The following is a 22,400-nucleotide window of genomic DNA, read 5'->3' as shown; positions in this document are numbered from 1 at the left end:
CTAATAAACTCAACGTAAATATTGGACTGCCCTCAAATGCTCGACTTGGAAACTAAGGCCTATTCTTGGCCTCTCCTAATGAAATAGCATGTAGTACAATACAAAAAACCTCCAAAGGTGTCAATGCCTCACCAGCCACGAACCTCACCGCAAATTACTGCTTTTTATACACAAATAGTAGTATTACTTTACGTACGTATATCGGACGAGACATTTCAGTTAAACAGGACCAGTCAAGAAGAAAAGTGTTTCTAGTCGGAAAGTAAAACAGAAACACTCCATTGACGCGGATATCCGGTGGCGAAAGGCGGAAATGGCGTTTGAAAGCCGATGATTGGTTACGGACTGTTGCTAAGACGCTGTAGCGTCAAGCCACTCGAAAGCTATTCCCGCAAACAAAATTAGTTTCCACTCGTAGTTGCGGATTCCGTAGTTAAAATATTGTAACGTTTGTATTACATATAATTCGGAAACAGTGGAATATTGCGGCTTGGTATAAATTTAACGACTCGTGAGCTGAAATGTTTGGACAAATCGACTGACTGAATTAGGGTGTCGAAAGAGATCGAGATGAAGGTTGGTAACAAGCTAATAAATGTAACTTTATCTTTATCTTGCCATGTCCATCAGTTAGAAATGGTTTGCCTCACATGTTAATGGTATCGACATTGCAAAGAGGAAAAGCTCTAACCTGATGATGTTGAGAATGTATCTCTTTTTCAACAGGTAGATACATCACTATATCTCACTGCAGCTGCTCAGTTACACAGTATACAGAATAATGTAATGTTTGCTGTGGCAAATGAAAAGTCTACTTGTTGCACATTCAGTAAAAAGAAAAAGTTCTGGAATATGTCAAATCTGTTCTTAGAGTCGTGTCAAAATTGTGACCGAGTCATGGCAGTCAATGTCTCCCTGAGCTAAACATCATCCTTGTGTCCACAGAACGTCTTCACCCTTGTGGACAACGCCTGGACAGGCTCTCAGTTAATTTACAAGTGGCAGAAATCCCTTGGAAATTATATAGCTGTTGCAGGGTGAGTAAAAACTGTCTGTAAATTGTCTGTGTATTCATATTTGACCTGACTTAACTTATATTCAATGTGCTTTTTACCTCCAACCCCAATAGACATGATAGCTCAGTAAAAATATTTGATCGCCATGGGCACAAGTGGACTGAAATCAGCCTTTCCGGGTATGTGTAAAGAAAACAAAATGCAATTCAGATGAGAGATGATACTTTTGGTAATAGTCATGTTATACTTTGTGTTCTGCTGCTTCCCAAGACGTTGCGTGGGGATGGACTGGGATAAGGATGGGGACATTTTGGCGGTGATAGCAGCCAAATCCAGCTCCATCCACCTTTGGGATGCCAGCGTGAATAAAACCTCTAAGATCGACAGTGGCATGAGGTAATCCTGTGTACATACAACACTGTGAAAAAGTCCGAGGACACAATTAGATTTTGATGCAGTAACCATATACAGCAGGGGTCTCAAACTCAATTTACTTGGGGGCCACTGGAGCTAGGGTCTGGGTGAGACTGGGCCGCATCAGGTTTTCCAAAAAAAAAAAAAAACGCATTTATTAAAAACAGAAAAATTAATAAACTTTGCTTTGGCTCCGATTTTCTACAAGAAAAGCTTTGATAAAACATTCCACTGTTCTCAAATATCTTGCTTTTTATTTTTCTACACAAAATAAGATGAAAAATAAATAAACAAATCAAGAATAAAGAAAATTAATCAGTAATAAATAAATATAATAATAATAATAATAAAACTGCAAATAATAAAAACTTAACAAACTACATATAGTTGGTGGGTAGTCAAATTTATTTTTTTCTGATTAAAATTAACAAAGCATTATTAGAGACCTGTAGACATGACAAAATGAGACTATAGTCACATTTATACTCTTTTTATTTACAACATATTGCGCAACTGCAGGGTCTTGAGACACATGCTAACTCGCAAACTAGAGAGCTAGCGACCTAAACGGTAGCCTTCAAGTTATTTCCTTTAAACTTAAATAGCCAAAAACTTACCACTTCCACATGGATAGGGAGGATAACTATTAACAGTTATTTAACCTTTAACATGAACATTAATCAAACGTAATAATTTTTTCTGGGTACATGATACCATACAGCATCCATATCAAACTTGCGCGGGCCGCACTGACATTAAACTTTCATATCAAGGCGGGGGCATCCACCTAGTGTCCCGCGAGCCGCGTGTTTGAGACCCCTGATACACAGTATTAAGACCTCACAGTTCTACGATGGTGGCTGACTTTTCACTGTGTGGAAATAAACAAATAAAATCTCACTACAGCATTTCTCACGATGCTCAAACAGTAACACAGACCAGGTTTAGCAACCCGACTGATGAGAATACCTCTTTCTTCCCCACAGAGATCCTATGTCCCTCATTGTATGGTCAAAAACGGGTCCCCTCCTGGCAGCTGGGACAGTAAAAGGAAATTTGTTAATCTACAATCAGCAGACCTCCCACAAGATCCCGATATTAGGTAACACTGACACATGTATGATTCAGTACAGTTCCTGCCCATTATTTAGCAACTGTTTATTCATCCATTGCATCTTAGGTAAGCACACCAAGAAGATCACCTGTGGCTGCTGGAACACTCAGAATCTGTTGATTCTTGGATGTGATGACAACAATCTGAGCATCAGCAATCAAGAGGGGGACACTATCAGAGAGGTCAATGAGCAATGCAATTATTTAATAGTAGCTACTTACTGTATGAATACAATGAACCATACTCACATGTCCTTTTTGCCTGCTAGGTAAAACTGCGTGGGGCACCTGCCGATATTTACATCTCAATGAGGAAGACAAGTGAAAGGACAGCCCAAGGAGAGAACACTGTGAGTTTCATACTACATGCACAATAAAAAACTGCTTTCATGTTGATGTACATATGTTTTATATGGTTAGTGAGTCAAAGAGATTTATTATATTAAAGGCAGAATTAATGCATTGTGTCTTTTTTTAGAAGATTACACATAATAAAGTGTTCGGTGAGAGTATAGTAGAATGCATTGCTATTACTTGCAATTATTTGTTCTCCAGGTGAGTGTCTGTGTGGACAAGAAGATTCTAGTCATTTTTAACATTTACAACAAAGATGACTGGTATGATCTGGGCTTTAACGGGAAGTACGGACACATCGTCTCCTATCGCTGGTACAACAGCACAATTCATTGCAAAGAATCTCTTATTATAAAACATGTATAATTAATATTTGCAGTGATATTTACCTCCTGTTTATTAGGTTTGGTGACGGGTACATACTCATTGGCTTCTCCGATGGGTACTTTGTTGTCATATCCACTCATGCCAGAGAGATCGGAAATGAACTCTGGCAGGCTCGCAACCACAAAGACAGCCTAAACAGTGTAGCCATCTCATCAGCATTAAACAAGGCAGCTTCCTGTGGGGACAACAGGTGTGCACAACTGCTTCACGAGGGTAACGACTAAATAAGTAACTAAATCACTGCGTGTTCACTACTGCAGCATAAAGATCCATGACCTCTCTGACCTCAAATACATCAGCAATGTCATTCAGTTGGAGGATGAGACAAAAGGTGAGGTTTCTGATTTCTTCAGAATTATTTTACAATCCACCAACAACCTGCCTGACTTCTACTGCTCTCGTTCAGGTCTGGACCAGCTGAGCTGGACAGATGATGGACAGCTGTTAGCAGTTTCCACACAAAAAGGGACTCTTCATGTCTTCCTCACAAAGCTTCCCATACTGGGTGACAGCTACGGAACCAGACTAGCCTACCTTACATCTTTGCTGGAGGTCACAGTGTCAAACTATGGGGTGAGGGGACTCAATTTAAAATTTGTTTTGGCAAAGGAAAATACAAATACAACAGAAATAGCTCTGTATCGCTCTCATGCATGTTTTTAACATTGGTTATGGTTATGTTCCTCTGAGATCCACATCTTCGTATTTTATTGCAGCTGAAGTGAAAATGTTCATAATATTTCAGGCATAGTTGCAAATGGTGATTAGTCATGAGTTATTAATTAACTCTTATAAAAATGACAGCCCTAATTATTATATTACAAATTAATCAATTGCTCTCAGTGGTGATTACTGTGGTGTACATTGCATCATACTAAAAATCATACTGTAAAAAATAAATTCTGCATCAATAAACAATTACAATGATTTAATTACAATTGTGCATAACTTTATATTCTAGCATTATTTTGTTTGTTGTTAAAGGCTGCATTTGTTAAAACGGCCATTAAATACTGTATTTGTTTCTACTAAGTTGGCAGATATGCATATATTTATGTATCTTTTCTTTTTTTAATTAAGAGACACAGATTTATCTTGTTTGGGTAGACTTTCTCATATTTGAAAATAATATGAGTGAAAGCTAAACCAAGAAGTCACTGCATAAAACACGATTTGTGTTATGTATGTATGTACTGTACAATACGATACAATAGTATGCTAACAGACCAAAGACAAAATCTCCGACTTGAAGATGTGCTGCTTTCCAACTCGGTAATATGCACCTCAATAATTGACTTTGTTTTTCAGACATCTCCTGTGACCATCCAAGTGGAAGTAGAACCAACTTTTATTGCCGTGGGACCCTATCATGTGGCCGTAGGAATGAACAACAAAGCCTGGTTCTACGCTCCTCTTGAACAAGAATCCGGTGTGTATGTTGAATATCATTATTTTGTCATGATGATCCATGTGCTTGTTTAACAGGATGTTATTTGTTTAGTTTTTACCAAACTAAAGGAGATTGAGTACTTCGGGACAGTTGCCAACATGTGCCTTAATGCAAAATATGCCGCAGTGCTGTTTGATGGCAAAGTGCAGCTGCACATGGTATGTTTTCTATATGCGTGTGAAATGGCTTATTATCACCTGGACAAACAACACATCCATGCATGTTGTTACCTTGTTGTGTGATTCTAGATCGATGACAGTGAGCAGGAGGAGCGGAAGCAGATGAAGTTGTTTCCGGACGATGACCGAAAAGGCCGTATCCTTTGCCACGCCCTCACCGCCGACTTCCTCTACTATGGCACTGATGTAAGCCTCGCACATGCTAGCGTTAGTCCGATATCATTACTGTTTGTATAAATACAACCAGTCATGATGTGCTTTATATATCACTATATTGACACTTACTATGGTACCCATTATGTAATTGTATGGTCATATCACCTCCTACTTCGGTACGAGGTGCATTATTAAAAAATTAAATAAATATGGAAAGCAGGAAGTGAACAAATGTAACAGTTACTGATTGTAAAAGTACCAGATGGAGGGGTAGGATTTAATAAGCTTTGCTTCTTCCGACTCCTTTTGGACATGTGGAACTGTGAACTGATTATGTGATGCATTCAATTGCAATCTGATGCATGTTCAAATGAAATTAAACCATTACCATTTGTCCCTTGTCCCAGACCTTCTGAAAATGCCTCTCCTGTTATGTCTCAGTTAGGTAACGTGGTCTGTGTCTTGGTGGAGGATTGGGAGACTGTGAGCACTTACAGCCACGCAGTCGCCGTGAGGAAAGTTTACCCGGATGTAAATGGCGCACGATTGGTCTTAATTGACGACAAGAAAGGCGGTTTCCTGCTCACCCTTTCAAGTGTGAGTACATATGATATGTTTGCTTCATATATATTTATTTATGACGCAAAATTCATTTCATTTCACCTCACATGACCTCACTTGGCTGCTTGTTTTGTTCATCCAGGCAGCAGACTCCTGTCTTGAGCTTCCAGATTTCTCCCCCACCGTCACTGGAGTGCTGTGGGATAACTGGCATGCTGACAGAGGAGTGTTTGTTGCTTATGACGACGACAAGGCCTATACTTATGCGGTGCATAAAACAACCATCTACGGTAGGCGCAACTGCATCCGTTTTGTTGTGAAGTTTGAAGTATGTTCATTGCCATAGCTGACTTTCATATGCCCTATTCACAAATCCCCTTGACTAGCGACCAATCCAATGTTCTTTGATATTTCAACTAAAGTTAACAGCATTTCCTCATTTCCTTCCCCCCTGGCTACTTAGGCCAGCGAGTGGTGTTAGTGGGGAGCACTCCACTTCTTTCTTCCCAGAAGCCTTTGCTATTGTACAACGGGGCGCTGACGTGCCAGACGGCAAGCGGCAAGATTAGTGAAGTGGCTCTGAGCACACACTCCTTCCTGGAGCTCTCAACCAGCGCATCGTCTGGGTCACCGCCGGAATTCAGCAAACAGCTCACGCAGGCCCTTCAGCTCAAGAGGTCAGTTGAGCTCCTATTGGTTGAAAAGTCGTAATACTGTATGTCCGTGCTTATTGATCCTGAACATGAATGTAAATTTAGATGGGCATGTAAAGACTTATCAGGTTTGTGTGTATATTTATTGTCTGTAAGTGAGTGGACTACTTGATGTTTTTGTTGTATTTTTCAACCTAAGAAATATCCATCTTGCAGAAAATAACCATAATGATATGTGACAAGATTTGTTCCATAACTGTTTTTGCAGTATTTCTGACTCAAATTGTTGAGGTAGTAGTAATAACAAGTGCAATGCACAGCACTTGTTATCAGCATTTAACCAACTCCTGAGGAACAATAAGCAGACACTGTGCACTGTGCACGTTTTTTATCGTAATGTAATATCTTTTTAAAAATAATTATACATAATGTTTTACTGTAATTTTCACACAACACAACAAAAGATTACAGTCAAGTGCCTTTCCATTGTTTCAGTTAGTGTCTACATTTGGTGATTGATATACTGTACATGTATATTCCTATTTTACTATTGGAGTACAGTACGTATTTTCCCATCAGCGTACCCTATTTTCTTACAAAGGAGCGTTGAATGCTAATGTTTGTCCGCGTCGCTCTTCAGGTTCCATGAAGCCTGGGATCTGTGTGTGACGGAGGGCAGTGACGCCGACAAAGAGGAAATCGGCAAAACCTGTCTGGTCCACATGGAGGTTGAGCTGGCCATCCACTTCTACCGCATGATTGGCAATGTGGGCATGGTGCTGTCATTGCAGGCCGTCCAGGTAACGCCATTTATTGTGAATGATAGCTGTATGTTGCAAATGGAGTATTCGTTCATGAAAAAAAAACTCTCATCTAGGGCATCGAGGATAATAACTTACTTGCAGGTCATTTGGCCATGTTTCTGGAGGACTTCTGTCTTGCACAGGATCTCTATCTGGCCTCAAGTTGTCCAATAGCTGCCTTGGAGGTCACACACACACACAGCTTTGCATTGTAAACCACCCAGTTGATCTAAGTAAACCGTGTTTGTGTTATAGATGAGAAGAGACCTGCTGCATTGGGACAGTGCTCTGAAGTTAGCCAAGGGGTTAGCAGAAGACCAGATTCCCTTTCTATCCAAAGAATATGCCGTCCATCTAGAGTTTATGTAAGCTCACACACATAAATAAAGAAAACATCATCCGGCAAAACATCTGATGCACTTTCTCTTTCTGCAGTGGAGACTACATGAATGCTCTATCTCACTACGAGAAAGGCATGACCAATAATAACAAAGTAAGTGCATTATATTTCATATTTTTGGCCAATAAATGCATTTAGGTAGTGTCTATTGTGTACACGGCAGACAGTGAATTATGACTTAAACATCTTCAAAAGAGAAGCAGACAGAAAGCCACTAGCATTATTTACAGTGCCCACCAGATGGCGTTAGTAGGACGCAATCACATATTTAATATAAGCATGTTTCTAGTGCACTTTTTCCCCCCTAGTTACCAGTTCCACATCTTGGGATAGTTGTGTTTTTGTGGTATGACATCCGTATAATCAGTGTCGTGCATCAACAGTGAGTGTTCTTTTACCACTAAAAAAGTCTGCTATTTTATCTCTCTTCATATCACTTCCGCTCTGCAGCCCGTTAGCTTTTCTCCACCTTTTCCATCACCTGTTTTACAGTGTGTATTGCTGGGATAGTGAAAGTAAACATGTCTGACAACGAAGCAAGTGATGACGACATTCCTTTTAGTACAGAGGGATACCGTTATGAACCGGAATACACTGATGCCCTACTTTAGAGAGAGAGAGGAAGTGATTTAATATATATTTTTTGTTGTAACATCCCGGGTAGTTACAGGTCTGCACATTTTATTTTAGATATTTTTTTTTGCCATTTACAGTATACTGTATTTTACACTCTACCTCTCATTTGAGCTCTCTTGCGTCACAGTGGTCGTCACACATGCATGTAAACACCGTGAAACAGCTGATGGAAAGGTATTACTCTTTTGAACGCATATTGTTGTGAGAAGCACTTTTTGTACATGTAGTAAATGGTTGTCTGACACATGTACGAAGGGAGTCCAGAATCCCTAATTGGCTCATGTAGGAGTGGCTAATCCACTAACTTTGAATGAGTTCGTAGTTAGTAGAAAAGTGTTACGTTTTTCTGACTGCGTTCTTGTGATGTTGCAGTTCCAGGAGCATGATGAGGTGTGCCAGGCTGGCATAGCCAGGATGTCCATTCGGATGGGGGACATAAGGAGAGGAGTGGCCCAGGCTAGCCAACACCCAAGTAGAGTTCTGAAGAAAGAATGTGCTGCCATACTGGAAAGCATGAAGGTAGGAGTTGGCTATAGGCCACCACAGTAACAGTGTTGTTATGTATCAGTTTTGTTCTGTCTGTTTATTTGGTGCTGAGATGCTTGTTTTTTTTTTGTTTCACAGCAATTCTCTGAAGCTGCTCAGCTTTATGAAAAAGGGCAGTGTTATGACAAGGCGGCATCGGTTTATATACGCTGCAAAAACTGGTGCGACAAAGTGCAAAAACACCAACACTGACAGCTGGAATTTACTGTACTTTTCTTTCTGAACTGTTTCTCTCTCAGGGCAAAAGTGGGCGAGTTGCTCCCATATGTCACCTCTTCTAAGATTCACCTGCAGTACGCAAAAGCCAAGGAGGCAGATGGCAAGTAGGTGTCGAGTTTTGGGGTCTTCGCTGAAAGCTACAACGTAGAAACAATGAAATCCACATTATTGGCTTCTGTCTTTACCAGGTATAAGGAGGCAGCACAAGCCTATGGGAGTGCTAAGGACTGGGACAATGTGACCCGGGTGCTACTGGATCATCTGAAGAACCCAGAAGCTGCTGTACGCATTGTTAGAGAGACGCAGAGTGTTGAAGGGGCGAAGATGGTGGCCAGGTAGGACTAAACGTGTGTTTAGTACTCCAACACAATTGACTGAGAGCCAATAGAGCAGTTATCATGATGCTCACTTTGAGTAAATTGATAATAATAGTATGAGACAGCTATTCATTTCATTGATTTAACAATGTTATTAATGTGTATTGGCGGCACGGCGGTCAAGTGGTTAGCATGCAGACCTCACAGCTAGGAGACCAAGGTTCAATTCCACCCTCGGCCATCTCTGTGTGGAGTTTGCATGTTCTCCTTGTGCATGCGTGGGTTTTCTCCGGGTACTCCGGTTTCCTCCCACATTCCAAAAACATGCTAGGTTAATTGGCAACTCCAAATTGTCCATAGGTATGAATGTGAGTGTGAATGGTTGTTTGTCTATATGTGCCCTGTGATTGGCTGGTGACCAGTCCAGGGTGTACCCCGCCTCTCGCCCCAAGACAGCTGGGATAGGCTCCAGCACCCCTTGCGACCCTCGTGAGGAAAAGCGGTAGAAAATGAATGAATGAATGAATTAATGTGTATTATTAAAGTTAAGGCTGCAGTTGTATACAATGGTAAAAGTGGCCAAACACACACAAAAAAGTTACATTATTTTGGAGATGCAGAAAACAGAAATTATTTTTTTTATTTTTGATAATGTGTTAAGGTCATTCATTCATTTTCTACCACTTATCCTCACGCGCGGATGCTGGAGCCTATCCCAGCTGTCTTGGGGCGAGAGGCGGGGTACACCCTGGACTGGTCGCCAGCCAATCACAGGGCACATATAGACAAACAACCATTCACACTCACATTCATACCTATGGACAATTTGGAGTCACCAATTAACCTAGCATGTTTTTGGAATGTGGGAGGAAACCGGAGTACCCGGAGAAAACCCACACATGCACGGGGGAGAACATGCAAACTCCACACAGAGATGGTCGAGGGTGGAGTGTTAAGCCTCATGTTTCCAAAAATACTATATTCCTTACAAAATACCATATATGAAAAATGCTTTAGAATTTTTGCTTCAACTATGTGAGTTTTTTTTTTTACCTTATTGGTCTTTATGATGCCTTTGCAGGTTCTTCCTGTCACTGAATGACTATGGCTCGGCTATCCACTTCCTGGTGCTGTCTCAATGCAACGATGAAGCCTTCCAGCTGGCACAGCAGCACAGGCAGATGGAAGTGTATGCAGACATCATCGGTTTGTGAACATCAGCGCTATAAATTACAAATGCAGTCATCCCTCGCCACACTGTGGTTTGAATTTCTGAACTTCATTCTGTCATTGTTTTTAAAAAATATTTAAATTCATGAATCATGCTGTTTCGTGGTTGAATATTTGTCAAGAAATATGCAGGTTTGCATATTTTTGCCAAAATTAAGCATTTTCAAGTTTATGGCTAAATTCAAATTCAAAAGATGCATTCAAAGACACGATGCTATGTATTGGTGTGTCACGAGACGCTCAGTTCAGACGAGATGATACATGAGATGAGTCCATGATTGAGTCAAGCGAGACAAGTTCTTATTTTTAAGAAAAATAGAATGAAAAAATATGACAATATTTTGCAATTCATGTTTACTACGTGATACTCTTCTGCTCTCTGTGTGTATGCGACTTGTCCTGCCTCCACCCACCAAATCAAGGACTGTATGACTCACAAAAAGGCTCACTCTCATCTGTGTGTATTTTGTCAGGCTCGGATGCAACACTACAGGACTATCAGAGCATCGCACTGTACTTTGAGGGAGAAAAGAACCACCTGCAGGCTGGCAAATTCTTTCAGAAGTGTGGGCAATACAGCCGAGTAAGAGCTTATTTATCTTTTTTTTTTCACTCATTAAACATGAAATGGAAGAATATATCTGAAAATTGAGCTAGAACCATTTTCCTTATCTTAATTCTTCATTTACCAAGACATTTTGAACAATGCTTTACTAACAACTTTGTTGGGAATAGTTGGGTTGAATAGTCATGGAAATGTGTAACAGATACATTGACACAGTGCATTTAGAATCTTAACCATTTAGTTTCTGCTTAAGGCCCTGAAGCATTTCTTAAAGTGTCCCAATACGGAGGACAGCCCGGCTTTGGACATGGCCATTGAGACGGTGGGCCAAGCGAAGGACACCGCCCTGACCAATCTACTGATAGAATACCTAATGGGCGAGAGTGATGGCATACCAAAGGTGACTAAAGCATGTCATTCATTAATTTTTTACTGCTTATCCTCATGAGGGTCGTGTCCCAGCTATCCCAGCTGTCTTTGGGTGAGAGGCGGGGTACACCCTGGATTGGTTGCCAGCCAATCTCAGGGCACATATAGACAAACAACCATTCACACTCACATTCATACCTATGGACAATTTGGAGTCGCTAATTAACCTAGCATGTTTTTGGAATGAGAACATGCAAACTCCACACAGAGATGCCCAAGCGGGGAATCGAACCCCGGGTCTCCTAGATCTCCTATGTCGTCTGCAAAAGAATATGTCAATTCAAAATTTTCTTCGTAGTAATACAAACATAGTAATATATAAGGCATTACATCCAAGCAAAGCATTCATTGGACGACAAACAGCGTAGAAAACGTATGGATGGATGGTGGTAAAATGCTGCAACTGTGCAGCAGAGGGAGCCAGATTAGCCCAGAAGGAGGCTGACATCATTGCAGTGCCCCAGAAGGCACCAATGAATGCATTGCTTGGATTGAATGTATTGTGGAAAAATGTATTAGTACTAGCATTGTTTATTTCTTGGGTATCTTTTGAATGTCAAGTTGCTGTGTGATGAATTTAGTGTAGGTGATAGTTGGTCTTTACATTGTTATAGTCAGTGTTAAACATATGTATATGTATACATATACATATACATATACATGCAAACTCCACAAAGAGATGCCCGAACGGGTAATCAAACCCAGGTCACCTACCTGTGTGGCCTGCGCGTTAACCACTCGTCCACCGTGCAGCCTAACATATGTGATCATTATAGCATGTGCTTTTTATTTAAACAATCTTATAAAATGAAATCCATTACAGGAATTGTGTCATACAAACAGTGATACTCAGGTTTCATGTCATTTGCTGAATTATAAGGAGCGTACAGTCGAAATCAAATGTATCGTAAAAAATACGGATATTTTGACATTGCATGGTTCTTGACTTTTATTACAGGATGCCAAGTACCTGTTCCGTCTCTACATGGCACTACAGCAATATAGAGAGGCTGCTCGCACTGCCATCATCATTGCCAGAGAAGAGCAGAATGCTGGTATTGTAGAACTGTAAAACATATGACATAAATACTATGATGATTGTATTTGATTAGCTGCTACATCTCATCCAGGTAACTACCGCAGCTCCCACAATGTGCTGTTCAGCATGTACACACAGCTGCAGGCCCACAACATCAAGATTCCTGCAGAAATGGCCACTAATCTGATGATCCTGCACTCCTACCTGCTTGGAAAGGTTACTACGAATACAGCATTTGTGCATTCATCTTTTATTCCCATAATCTAGTTTTTTGCCTGACAATTAAAATGTTTTCTCTACAGATCCACATCAAACGAAGAGACCACCTCAAAGGAGCACGCATGCTCATTCGCGTCAGCAAAAATATCAGCAAATTTCCTGCACGTGAGTCAACATTGCTTGTCATGATAATGATAAAGTGGTCGTGGTCTCACATGTGTGTGTCGTGTTGTTCCAGATGTTGTACCCATTCTGACATCAGCGGTCATTGAATGTCACCGATCAGGGTTGAAGAACTCAGCTTTTGGCTTTGCTGCCATGCTGATGCGACCCGAGTACCGAAACGAAATCCACCAGAATTACAGGAAGAAAATCGAGGCGATGGTTCGGTGAGTGACCAGCATGAGCAGCTATCCTCAATCCACAGGACTGCAATCTATTTCTGGAGGATGTTAATATTGTTATTTTCTAATTAGCATAATTGTTACAGTAAAATACATCCAGTATGAATGGAGGAAGCAGAACTGTTGTACTTTGTGATGTCATTGTGTTGGTTCTGTGCAAATTGCTAGCCATCCAGGTCACTATTCTCGTCATAAATTGAATACAGGGCAGAAGGTGATTGTTTTGCGTAATCACACGTAGCACATATATGCGTGACTGTTATTTCCACAGGCGTCCCGATACGTCAGAGTTGGAAGAGGAAACTACACCGTGTCCTTACTGTGGCTTCCAGCTACCACAGAATGAACTGCTGTGTATCTCCTGCAAGAACAACCTGCCTTATTGCATCGCCACAGTGAGTGCTCTATCACTAACTGCACGGACTAAACCAGAGATGGGCAACCCGCATCACTGCAGCTGGCTGTACTCACCAATCATAACAATATGTTTCACGTATCCAAATACCTGAAAAATCTTTCAACAATGTCAGCAAAAGTTGCATTTGTTGCTAGTCGCTTTTGAGAAAATAAGTCTCTATATTTAGCAAAAAAAATCGGCAAGTTGGCAATTCACAGATGACGAATGCATGAAGGAATCATAACTAAAAACATGAGCATCTATTCTGCAAATTAAAAAGTAAACAGGAAATTATTCAGAAAATGAAAGAATGCCTTTTTCGGTATTGCAGATATGTGAATTCTGAACTGTCAACTCTTGTCCATCAGACATGTTTTTTTTTGTAAAATGGCTCTTCTGATGCAAAAGTTTGCAAACCCCTGAACTAAACACTTAACAGTCTACCACAAAAATCACCCTTCAGTGTCTTATGTGTGTTTTATCATCACATTGCCAGGGTCGTCACATGCTGAAAGAAGACTGGTCCGTGTGTCCTCATTGTGAATTTCCTGCACTCTACTCACAGTTCATCTTGTAAGTGGCACGCACATCCTGTTCTTGTGGAACTATCTGCAGTTTCTATAATCCATGCTGTGTGTGGTTTTGGTGTCATATTGCCAATATATTGCAAAAACCTTGTTATTGATACATGATTTTAGATTGCTGGAGACTGAGACGGCGTGTCCCATGTGCTCAGAGACTCTCAGTGCCCAGCAGTTGAAGAAGATTACAGATTGTTCCAAATACCTGCAGACTGATGAACTGGATCAGTAAAGGTGACATGAAGTTGTAGAAACACAATGGACTAGTTTTTGTTATCCTGCAGATTGTTAACATTTGTACCACTGGAGTGGTCCTTTAGTTACACAATTGTAAATGTTGTATTAGCTTTATATGAAAGTGCAAAACTGAGAATGGATTTTAAAGTCAGTAAAAAAAACTTTTTTAAAATAGAGTAAATTAACTTGAGAAATGTATATTTAAAAAAAACATGTTTCAATGCATGCCTTTGGTCTAACAATACACAGCATTTTTTCCTCTGTAGGCCAGGGATGTCCACATTTTATTCCAATGAGAGTGGCATGCTGAAAAATCTAAGAAAACTGGGGGCCATGTTCATATTTTTCAATGTATTTTAAATTTTTTGTAAAAAGGCTAGACACCCAGTACAATGAATAATCAAGCAAGTTGTCATAGAAAAGTACAAATTTTATTTTTTATTCTTTACAAAGGACTGTTTACCCAAGTTTTTTTAAACAAAAATATAACAGCTTCTCATTGATGTAGAATGAAAAAGACACAAAAATATAAAAAAAAATGCTTGTCACCAAGAAAGTACAAAAAAAAAGACAGTTGGAAAGACAGAAAAGCAGATAACAAGAAACCATGTTAAATTGTGTCAAAGAAGAGCGTACTTAAAAAAATAATGGAACTTCCTCGGTTTCAGGCAGTAGAGGAAAGGAAGTGCTTTCAACCAAATAGTCACTGAAGGACATCAGTGCTGAGATACAAGTACAGACATTTTGGTTGGTGAAGTGTTTGTCTGAAATGGAAAAAAAATAAAATAAAGCCATCCACCTAAAAGTTAACTTCTGATTCAACTTTAGGCTATGCCTTCACATTTGACAGAATTCCACCCATTCTTTGACGCTATGAACAACCCCGATTACCCAACGTTGCATGGAAATAAACTAGTCTAACCAGATGGAACACTGATGCCAAGTAGTGCACAGTGTCCACACACACACACACACACACACACACACACACAAACTAAACACTTTCACGCTCAACATGTGTTTGTCAAAAAAGAAAAAAAATGCCTGCATTACATAAGAGACAACACATTAGTAACATGCATTCAGTCTGCAACAGAACAATAAATGAAAAGACAAGTCCATCCATATGGAATGTTTACAGCATCTACTTGTGTTTGTAAATAGAAGCAAGCATTTCCAGTAAAGAAAGAAATCCCGAAAAAAGAATGAGCATCAAAACATGATCTGATTTGTTTCGGAGAGATGGGCAGTGCTCATGTTGGACTATTGTTGCAATTATACAGTATTTCAATTTAATTAGTAACTGATCAAGATATGTTATTCCAGTACAACGTGGAAATGACTTTTGCCGTGTTAAAAAGTGATCAGCTCACCGCTAGTCAGCAGAGCAGCACGTTGGCAAACAGCACCTTTTTTTTTATAAGAACAATTACATTCTTTGATATAAGCACGCCACGTATATACTGTAGGTGGAAAAAACACACCTATTAGCGGTGCATAGAATTATCCACCTCGCGTATAAATGGACTTGAAAATGCAATTGCATAAATAGCAAACACTCAAGTGCATAGTCACTACAAGCAACAAATCAATATTAGAAGTTGCACCTGGAAGTCTTTGGTGGAAATCATGAAATCGTCATGCAAACTAAATCCTTTTTTTTTTTTCTTTTTAAAGATTACATGTCTTATGGAAAAAAAATCATTGTTGTTTTGATATTGAAAAAGGCCACCAGACATTACCAGAACCCTGGTGAACACTTGCCTCATGTCAGCAGCTGTGCACTTTAGGTGACTGACCTCAAAATCCATCTCAAGGTGTCCTGCTCCTTGTTAAACCTAACAAACATCCGATTTTAGGTTAATCTCATAAGAAACGTTCAGTAACCCCGACGGAGTATGTATTCCAATTTTTCAATAGCTTATATTAAAGGGCTTAAACAGATCATGAAGTGAATGTGACGTATCCTGTAATCAAGTCTGCCTGACATGCCTTTCAATTCGACTGTGTTTTGAATTTGCGATTGAAATATAAACAAACCAATCATAAATATGATGGAATCTAAATCAAAGAAATACTTGCAGCTTGCGCATTTCAAATGAAATTAAAACAAAAAAAATCACAAGCGGCTGCTTATTGTGTTGTTACATTCAGTTCTGTTAAATGAAAATAGGAATTTGCAGCACAAATGAAGTCAGCCTGCCAGCGACATCCGACTGTCGCTATATAAACAACAACATGGAGGACGGACGATGAACAGCAGCCTATCAGAAGCCCCGCACGCTGTGACCACTCCTGGGTTTCAATTAGACAATTTACAAGACATGACCAACAAAGAGAAGAGCTTCACTACTGGAAGTCAGAGTTTGGAGAGCTTTTTTTTTCCCAAAAAAAAAAAAGTAGTCAAGCTTCTGGATGGAATCTTACAGTGAGATGGTGTTTTAAGTGTTTCCAAGTTCACAGCACGATCAGTTCATTGAACAGTCCTCTCCCTCCGTATCCGTGTCTGTGTCTGAGCAGGCGGTGTCCATAGCAACATGGGCGGGGCTAACAATGACAGCTCGTCTCTGCTCCTCCTCTGCACTCGCTCGTCTCTCCTGAGTGCGCTCAATGTGGTGGATGGCCTGAGAGGAGCAAACGGGACGATACGGCGCATCTTAGTGACTGTTCAGCAAGGTTAGACTCACAAGACAAAAGATTAGGTACATCTACTCCAAATATAATTTGCGTTTTAAGACAATTCTTGTTCACGAATGCTTCTAGTGACAGAACTAATATTTTCAATAATTTAATTATTTAGCTACATGAGACAGCATAGTTCTACAGCACCGCAAACTAGAATTAAATGCCCCTTGTTTCGTGCTTAAATGTGGCCCATTTAAGCAGCTTTTATGTATTTTTTCCCCTTTCAAACATAAAAATGATGAAATGAACAAAAATACAAATACTACAAGGAATTAGGAAAACACATTCAAATTGTCGATGTAGTATTCTGCACTGATCACTAGGTGTCAGTCGTTGTTTGGTGAGACAAGCACCAGACTTGATCGCCAGAACAACAAGCTATTATTGCAGGCACAATAACAACACAATCATAACTGTAAAGTGTCTGAGTATTTTGAAAAGCGCTATACAAATAAAATGTATTATTATTACTATTATTATAACACTGGCTACTGTTGTGGCCGTAACCCATGACGAGCTAAAACTCAACTCTGAAACCCTGGTGTCACTTCCTGTCCCTCTGCCACTCAGCTTCCCTAGGGAACAGTTTTGCTGCAACATGAGTTTTATTTAGAGTACATTTTAAAAAGCTTATTTTCTCTGTCAAGAGGGTTCTAAAAAAATTACCTATAGTTGGATCTGGAACTAATTAACCATGATAAACAGGGGATTGCTGTACAATAAAAAAAAACACGTTTAGTGAATGCTTCACACAGTGTCAATCAAAACAGAGCATTTTCTTCAAATTTTCGATATAGTTTTGATATGTTGAATATCATTAGAACGTGTAGGTGTACCTGCATTTCTAGCCGACCTGATGTTAAATAAAACGCTTACCTGCACGATGGTGTCCAGGTTTTGTCTAGACGTGGACACGGTGCTGGTGTGGACAGATGAGCTCATGGTTACTACGTTGACGTGGTGATGGGGTGGCTGGGTTAGTGTTGGCGCTGGGACGATGACTGTTGGGTGATGCGTTGAGGCGAGGGGAGTCGGAGAAACCAACGCCTGCACACAAGTCAGATCAAGTAACATGTTCTTCATGTCACGTCACTTTGTGATAAAATACTTAATAAAGTGCATTTACAATAATTAATTAGTATTTTGCTTCACTTGAGTTGCTGGACTATAACCCAAATTTCTAAGTATGTGTGTGTGTGTAAAGAGAGAGCGAGACCAACCTTTGGACTGTGAGGTTGTCGGTCTGCAGCTTGAATCTGCTGCAGCCTTAACAGCGTCTGGCTCTGGAGGTGTGCCTGCTCTTCCTCCACCTGCTGGGTGATCACCTTGAGACGCTCCGGGTGCAGCTGAGTGTCCAATGAGCGCACCTGCATCCAAATCCATGTAAGATGGCAGCTCAACATCACTATAATTCCTTTACTATCACTCCAAATCTTCAGTTCATTACCAGGCTTGATAAGTTATCAAATTAACAATGACGGACTTTTCTTTTCTCATTTAACTCAGCAGGTGATTTCGACAACACGACCAATTTAACGGACCGCTTGGTGTCGCCTCTGTTTACCTGCTCCTCCAGCTGCACGCGTGCAGAACGTTCTCGATCCAGCTGCTGGCGCAACTCTAGCATTTCTCTCCTCAGCTCCTCCACCTTCTCTTCATCCAGGGTGTCAGGAGAACCGATGCCTTCATCTTTCTCTTCTGCTCGCCTCCTCTTTGGTGAGGAACCGTTGAACTCCTGGAGTGACATGGCGGGGGCGGGGGGGGGGGGACCATGGTTAACAACAGTCACATCATATACTGACCATACTTACTAAACATGGTAATGGTTTTATTTCATTTGAACATGCATCAGATTACAATTGAGTGCATCCCATAATCAGTTCACAGTTCCACATGTCCAAAAGGAGTAGGAAGAAGCAAAGCTTATTAAATCCTGCCCCTCCATCTGGTACTTTTACAATCACTGTTACATTTGTTCACTTCCTGCTTTCCATAATACAGTTTAATGTTTTTTTTTGTTGTTTTTAATAATGTACCAAAGTACGAGGTGATATGACCATCCAATGCCATAATGTGTACCATAGTAAGTGTCAATATAGTGATTTATATAGCACATCATGACTGGTTCAAGACTCTTCATCCTTGTATTTAGCAAACATCAACTGCTTGTATTGTTTCTTGAATTGGCTCATCGTTGTGCATTTTCATCTATCCAGCACCACACATTTTCTCATAGTATTCAATGAAAAAAGTGTGTCCAAGCTTGACTGGCACCGAATTTCTCAAGCAAACGCAGGTCGCATATTTGAGATGGGCCGGTATAAAAGCATGCAGGTGCACCTGAATGAAGCGTTTGAGCTGGTTGTTCTGTGACAGGAGCTGTGTCTTTTCCTGCTCCAAGGTGAAAATGTAGTCTGCTGTCTGTTGCAAGATGGCCGCCTGCAAAGAAGAATAGAATTGAGAAACAAATCATTGCAGGCCCACATTTACATTATATTACTTGTATATAAAACTGTGCATAATAAGTCACCTTGCTGAGTTTCTCCCCATCTGTGTGAGGCAGGAGGGTTTTGAGGGACTGGAAGCCAGCGTTGATGCTCTGCATGCGTCGCCGCTCATTGCTGTTGGCGATTTCTCGGCGGATTCGTCTCTCCTGATCCTGTGCCGTCTCCGGACTGAAGGGGATGTTGGCCAGACTGAAGGAACGGTTACATGACAGGTGGGCATTTTTTAAAAACAAATTAGGAACATAGCAGGGACAGCAGAAATATTAAAAATAACAACACAAACATAGCATCCATCCTGGCCAACAACACAGCAACAATAAAACATACTGGATGAGTCACACATTAAAATTGAAAGCAGCCTTTGAGGCCAACTATACTATTTAATCTAGACCTCACATTCTTTGGCCTTTACTACCCATGAGGTCACTAAGTTTTAATGAACTCTGTGCACTATAACCTACCTCAAAGGCAAGCAGTCTGTCCTATTCAATTAGGTAAAGAAAGTAGCGCTAAAGAGCACGACAAACCGCACGAACAAACCAGTAGAACTTGATCTGAGATGTTTATAACACACACAAGGTCAGAAAGCAATCTGCTTTAAAAAAAAAAACATGAGGTTCGTTATGGGTGAGAAACCGCACTCATTCATAGATTGCTAAATGGAATGTGTGACTTTGTGTTTACAAGACATGGTCTGGAAGAAAAAACGGTCTAAAAGCATGTGAAACCACCTTTCATATGATTTTACTACCAGTTATGATGTAAAACTGACTCAGTTTATAAACATAATGCAGAAACACATTCATTTAACTATAATGTACTCCATATTATGATTGTAGAAATATTGCATCACAGTAAAATGTAATAAACCATCTTCTGCATGCCTCTATGGGGAATTAAACGCAAGAATGGGCTGAGGACAGACTTCAAAACAATGTACTTATGAGCCAGTTTAAGTAACAGTACAGTGTGTACAAGGTGTTGGGAAGTCTCATATCATTATTCCGAATCTTATTTAATAATGCAATATTTCATTATCTATTACACAAGCTTTATATTTCAGACACTGATTATTAATTTTATTCATTATTAGAGGTGTCACAAGTCTTGTCTCAAGATTAAAACATGACAAGATTTGTCATTCACAAAAAAAAATTTATTGTGTGCACAAAACTGGAAATGGCTATTTTAAAAATACTTAAAGCGCTTTTAATACAGCTCTTGTATTGGATCACATTGAGGAAGTAGGTAGTATATAAATATACAGACGAATTCAGCTGCCAACAGTTAGATGAAATTGTATAAATTTGTTTATTCCCTTTGCTTCGAATCTTTTAAACGTGTCTGAGCAGAGTAGTGACACAAGTTGTTGTTGTTGTTGTTGCCGACTGGTGTTGTTGCTGTCAGGATCTGCGGACCTCCAACATGGCCGCCTGAGGGCGCGTCGACCAGCTGGTAGCAGTAGTGAAATGTGACTCCACGCGAGGCAGCAGCAGCAGGCCCCCTGGCACCGCGGAGAACAATGCTTTCGACCGTTAGCGAGAAGCTAACCGCCAACCCTGGCTGTAAAACACACTCAAAACGGACGCACACGTAAACCCATGTTGCGTCCGTGGAAAACGGGCCGAGCCCCTGGTAACATTTATGCCGAGCGAAGAGAAGCGAGCGCGGTTATAAAACGGGCACGTTGTGTTGTAAGCTAACCAGTTAGCAGCACGAGTTAGCAACACAACCACGGCTACCGCACGGAGCGCCCCTTCACCACGTTACCACATTTTAAGCTTTTATGTCTCTCAAAAGCCATTTATGACGACAGTATTTCACAACCAACACATTTGTGCCAATAACACACATTCATAAAGGCGAGTTGGTAAATAAAATGCGATACTGTGGTGAACACGTTAACTACCACGTGCTACTGGAGATGCAGTGTATCGATTCCATGTTGATTGACATGTAAGGGGAAGCGTAAACGTGTATCATAACACACAACTTAAGTCATTGTGTTGACATAAGCCGTGACATTGATTACACAATCTTACCACACGCCTGCACGGAAGAGCAACAACTCAGGTAATAATCCGCCAGTTTGCACAACCTTGCGCTTGCTGCCAAAGTATCGCATGCTAACATGCTAACACTTAGCGCGCTAGTGCAGCGCATCCACGTTAAACTCCTTTTCCTTGAACGACACGGGTTTTTAAACGTACCTGCACAGCCCGCCGATGACATCTTTCTCCGTCTTCTTGAATTGCTGAATGTTTGGTATTTTCTCCGTCGGCATCATGAAATATTCCATGCTTCCAAAGCCACCTTCTTCTAGAAACGTGCGCTCTCTCCGTGTTTGTACGCCCAGAATGTTCCGTTAAATGTTGAATTGGATTTTACAAGCCTTCGCGTGCAGCGATGTGAAGAAACCACAGAAAAACAAAAGTTGTCCACAGCTGATGGGGTTCCCTCCAATGCGTTTTTGCTTGTGTGTGTGTGTGTGTGTGTGGCTTCTCGCCTCCGCCTACTACGTGTTTGTGTGTATACCCCGCTGCCTCCGCCTACTACGTGTTTGTGTGCGTATGTGCGTGTGTGTGCGTGCGCGCAGCTGATCTGTGCGAGGCGGGAAACAGCTGGTTGGAATCAGCCCTGCTTCCGGCATGGAGAACAAACAAGAGAGGAGAGCATGGAGTCGTTGTGTAAGTGCCGCTGCTTCATGCTAACTCATTGTGTTGTACGGGGAAAAAAACTGTGCCTACACGTACAGTCGTTTACAAAATCACCACTTTAATTACACACTTTTTTATGACGCTGCCATCAATTATGAATGAGCGATCAAATAGCCAATGATACATCGTTTTTTAGAAAAACTGAACACAATTCATAATACACTAATTAAAAGTTAGGGAATAAGG

At 40.6% G+C, this 22,400-nt stretch overlaps 2 protein-coding genes across 5 annotated transcripts; one reads left to right on the top strand and one right to left on the bottom strand.

Annotated features, from left to right (window-relative positions):
* The first annotated feature begins 332 nt into the window (after nt 1-332).
* Nucleotides 333-18,694, top strand: wdr19 (WD repeat domain 19). Of its 3 annotated transcripts, none has more exons than XR_013628092.1 (37): nt 333-576; nt 946-1,037; nt 1,130-1,195; nt 1,287-1,412; nt 2,417-2,532; nt 2,611-2,726; nt 2,813-2,893; nt 3,099-3,211; nt 3,301-3,474; nt 3,545-3,615; nt 3,691-3,857; nt 4,593-4,713; nt 4,786-4,892; nt 4,983-5,099; nt 5,511-5,666; nt 5,773-5,920; nt 6,094-6,307; nt 6,924-7,083; nt 7,161-7,271; nt 7,342-7,451; nt 7,522-7,579; nt 8,495-8,641; nt 8,747-8,829; nt 8,908-8,991; nt 9,076-9,222; nt 10,286-10,410; nt 10,908-11,017; nt 11,253-11,399; nt 12,387-12,483; nt 12,559-12,683; nt 12,770-12,851; nt 12,925-13,075; nt 13,362-13,485; nt 13,984-14,060; nt 14,186-14,302; nt 16,826-18,373; nt 18,500-18,694. XR_013628092.1 is itself a non-coding variant. In XM_078793206.1 (35 exons), the coding sequence occupies exons 1-35, from the start codon at nt 571-573 to the stop codon at nt 14,298-14,300; spliced, it is 4,044 nt and encodes a 1,347-aa protein (XP_078649332.1). In that variant the 5' UTR covers nt 333-570; the 3' UTR covers nt 14,301-15,095. The 3 variants fall into 3 exon arrangements, 1 of the variants encoding a protein (XP_078649332.1); XR_013628091.1 differs by having other exon boundaries at nt 18,497-18,694; XM_078793206.1 differs by lacking the exons at nt 16,826-18,373; nt 18,500-18,694 and having other exon boundaries at nt 14,186-15,095.
* LOC131129531 (transcription factor AP-4-like) lies at nt 16,693-22,078 on the bottom strand. 2 transcript variants are annotated; one of them, XM_058073192.2, is made up of 7 exons: nt 21,708-22,078; nt 19,521-19,686; nt 19,331-19,429; nt 18,555-18,725; nt 18,211-18,357; nt 17,867-18,037; nt 16,693-16,929 (listed from the first exon to the last, which is right to left on the bottom strand). In XM_058073192.2, the coding sequence occupies exons 1-7, from the start codon at nt 21,794-21,796 to the stop codon at nt 16,774-16,776; spliced, it is 999 nt and encodes a 332-aa protein (XP_057929175.1). In that variant the 5' UTR covers nt 21,797-22,078; the 3' UTR covers nt 16,693-16,773. The 2 variants fall into 2 exon arrangements, with proteins under 2 accessions (XP_057929175.1, XP_057929184.1); XM_058073201.2 differs by lacking the exon at nt 21,708-22,078 and adding an exon at nt 21,540-21,690.
* Nucleotides 22,079-22,400: the final 322 nt, after the last annotated feature.

The sequence above is a fragment of the Doryrhamphus excisus genome, linkage group LG9, assembly GCF_037039965.1.
Source record: "Doryrhamphus excisus strain RoL-2023G ecotype Guam linkage group LG9, RoL_Dexc_Guam_v1.1, whole genome shotgun sequence".
In the NCBI taxonomy this organism is placed as follows: Eukaryota; Metazoa; Chordata; class Actinopteri; order Syngnathiformes; family Syngnathidae; genus Doryrhamphus; species Doryrhamphus excisus.
This window is presented reverse-complemented; position numbering and strand designations above follow the sequence as displayed.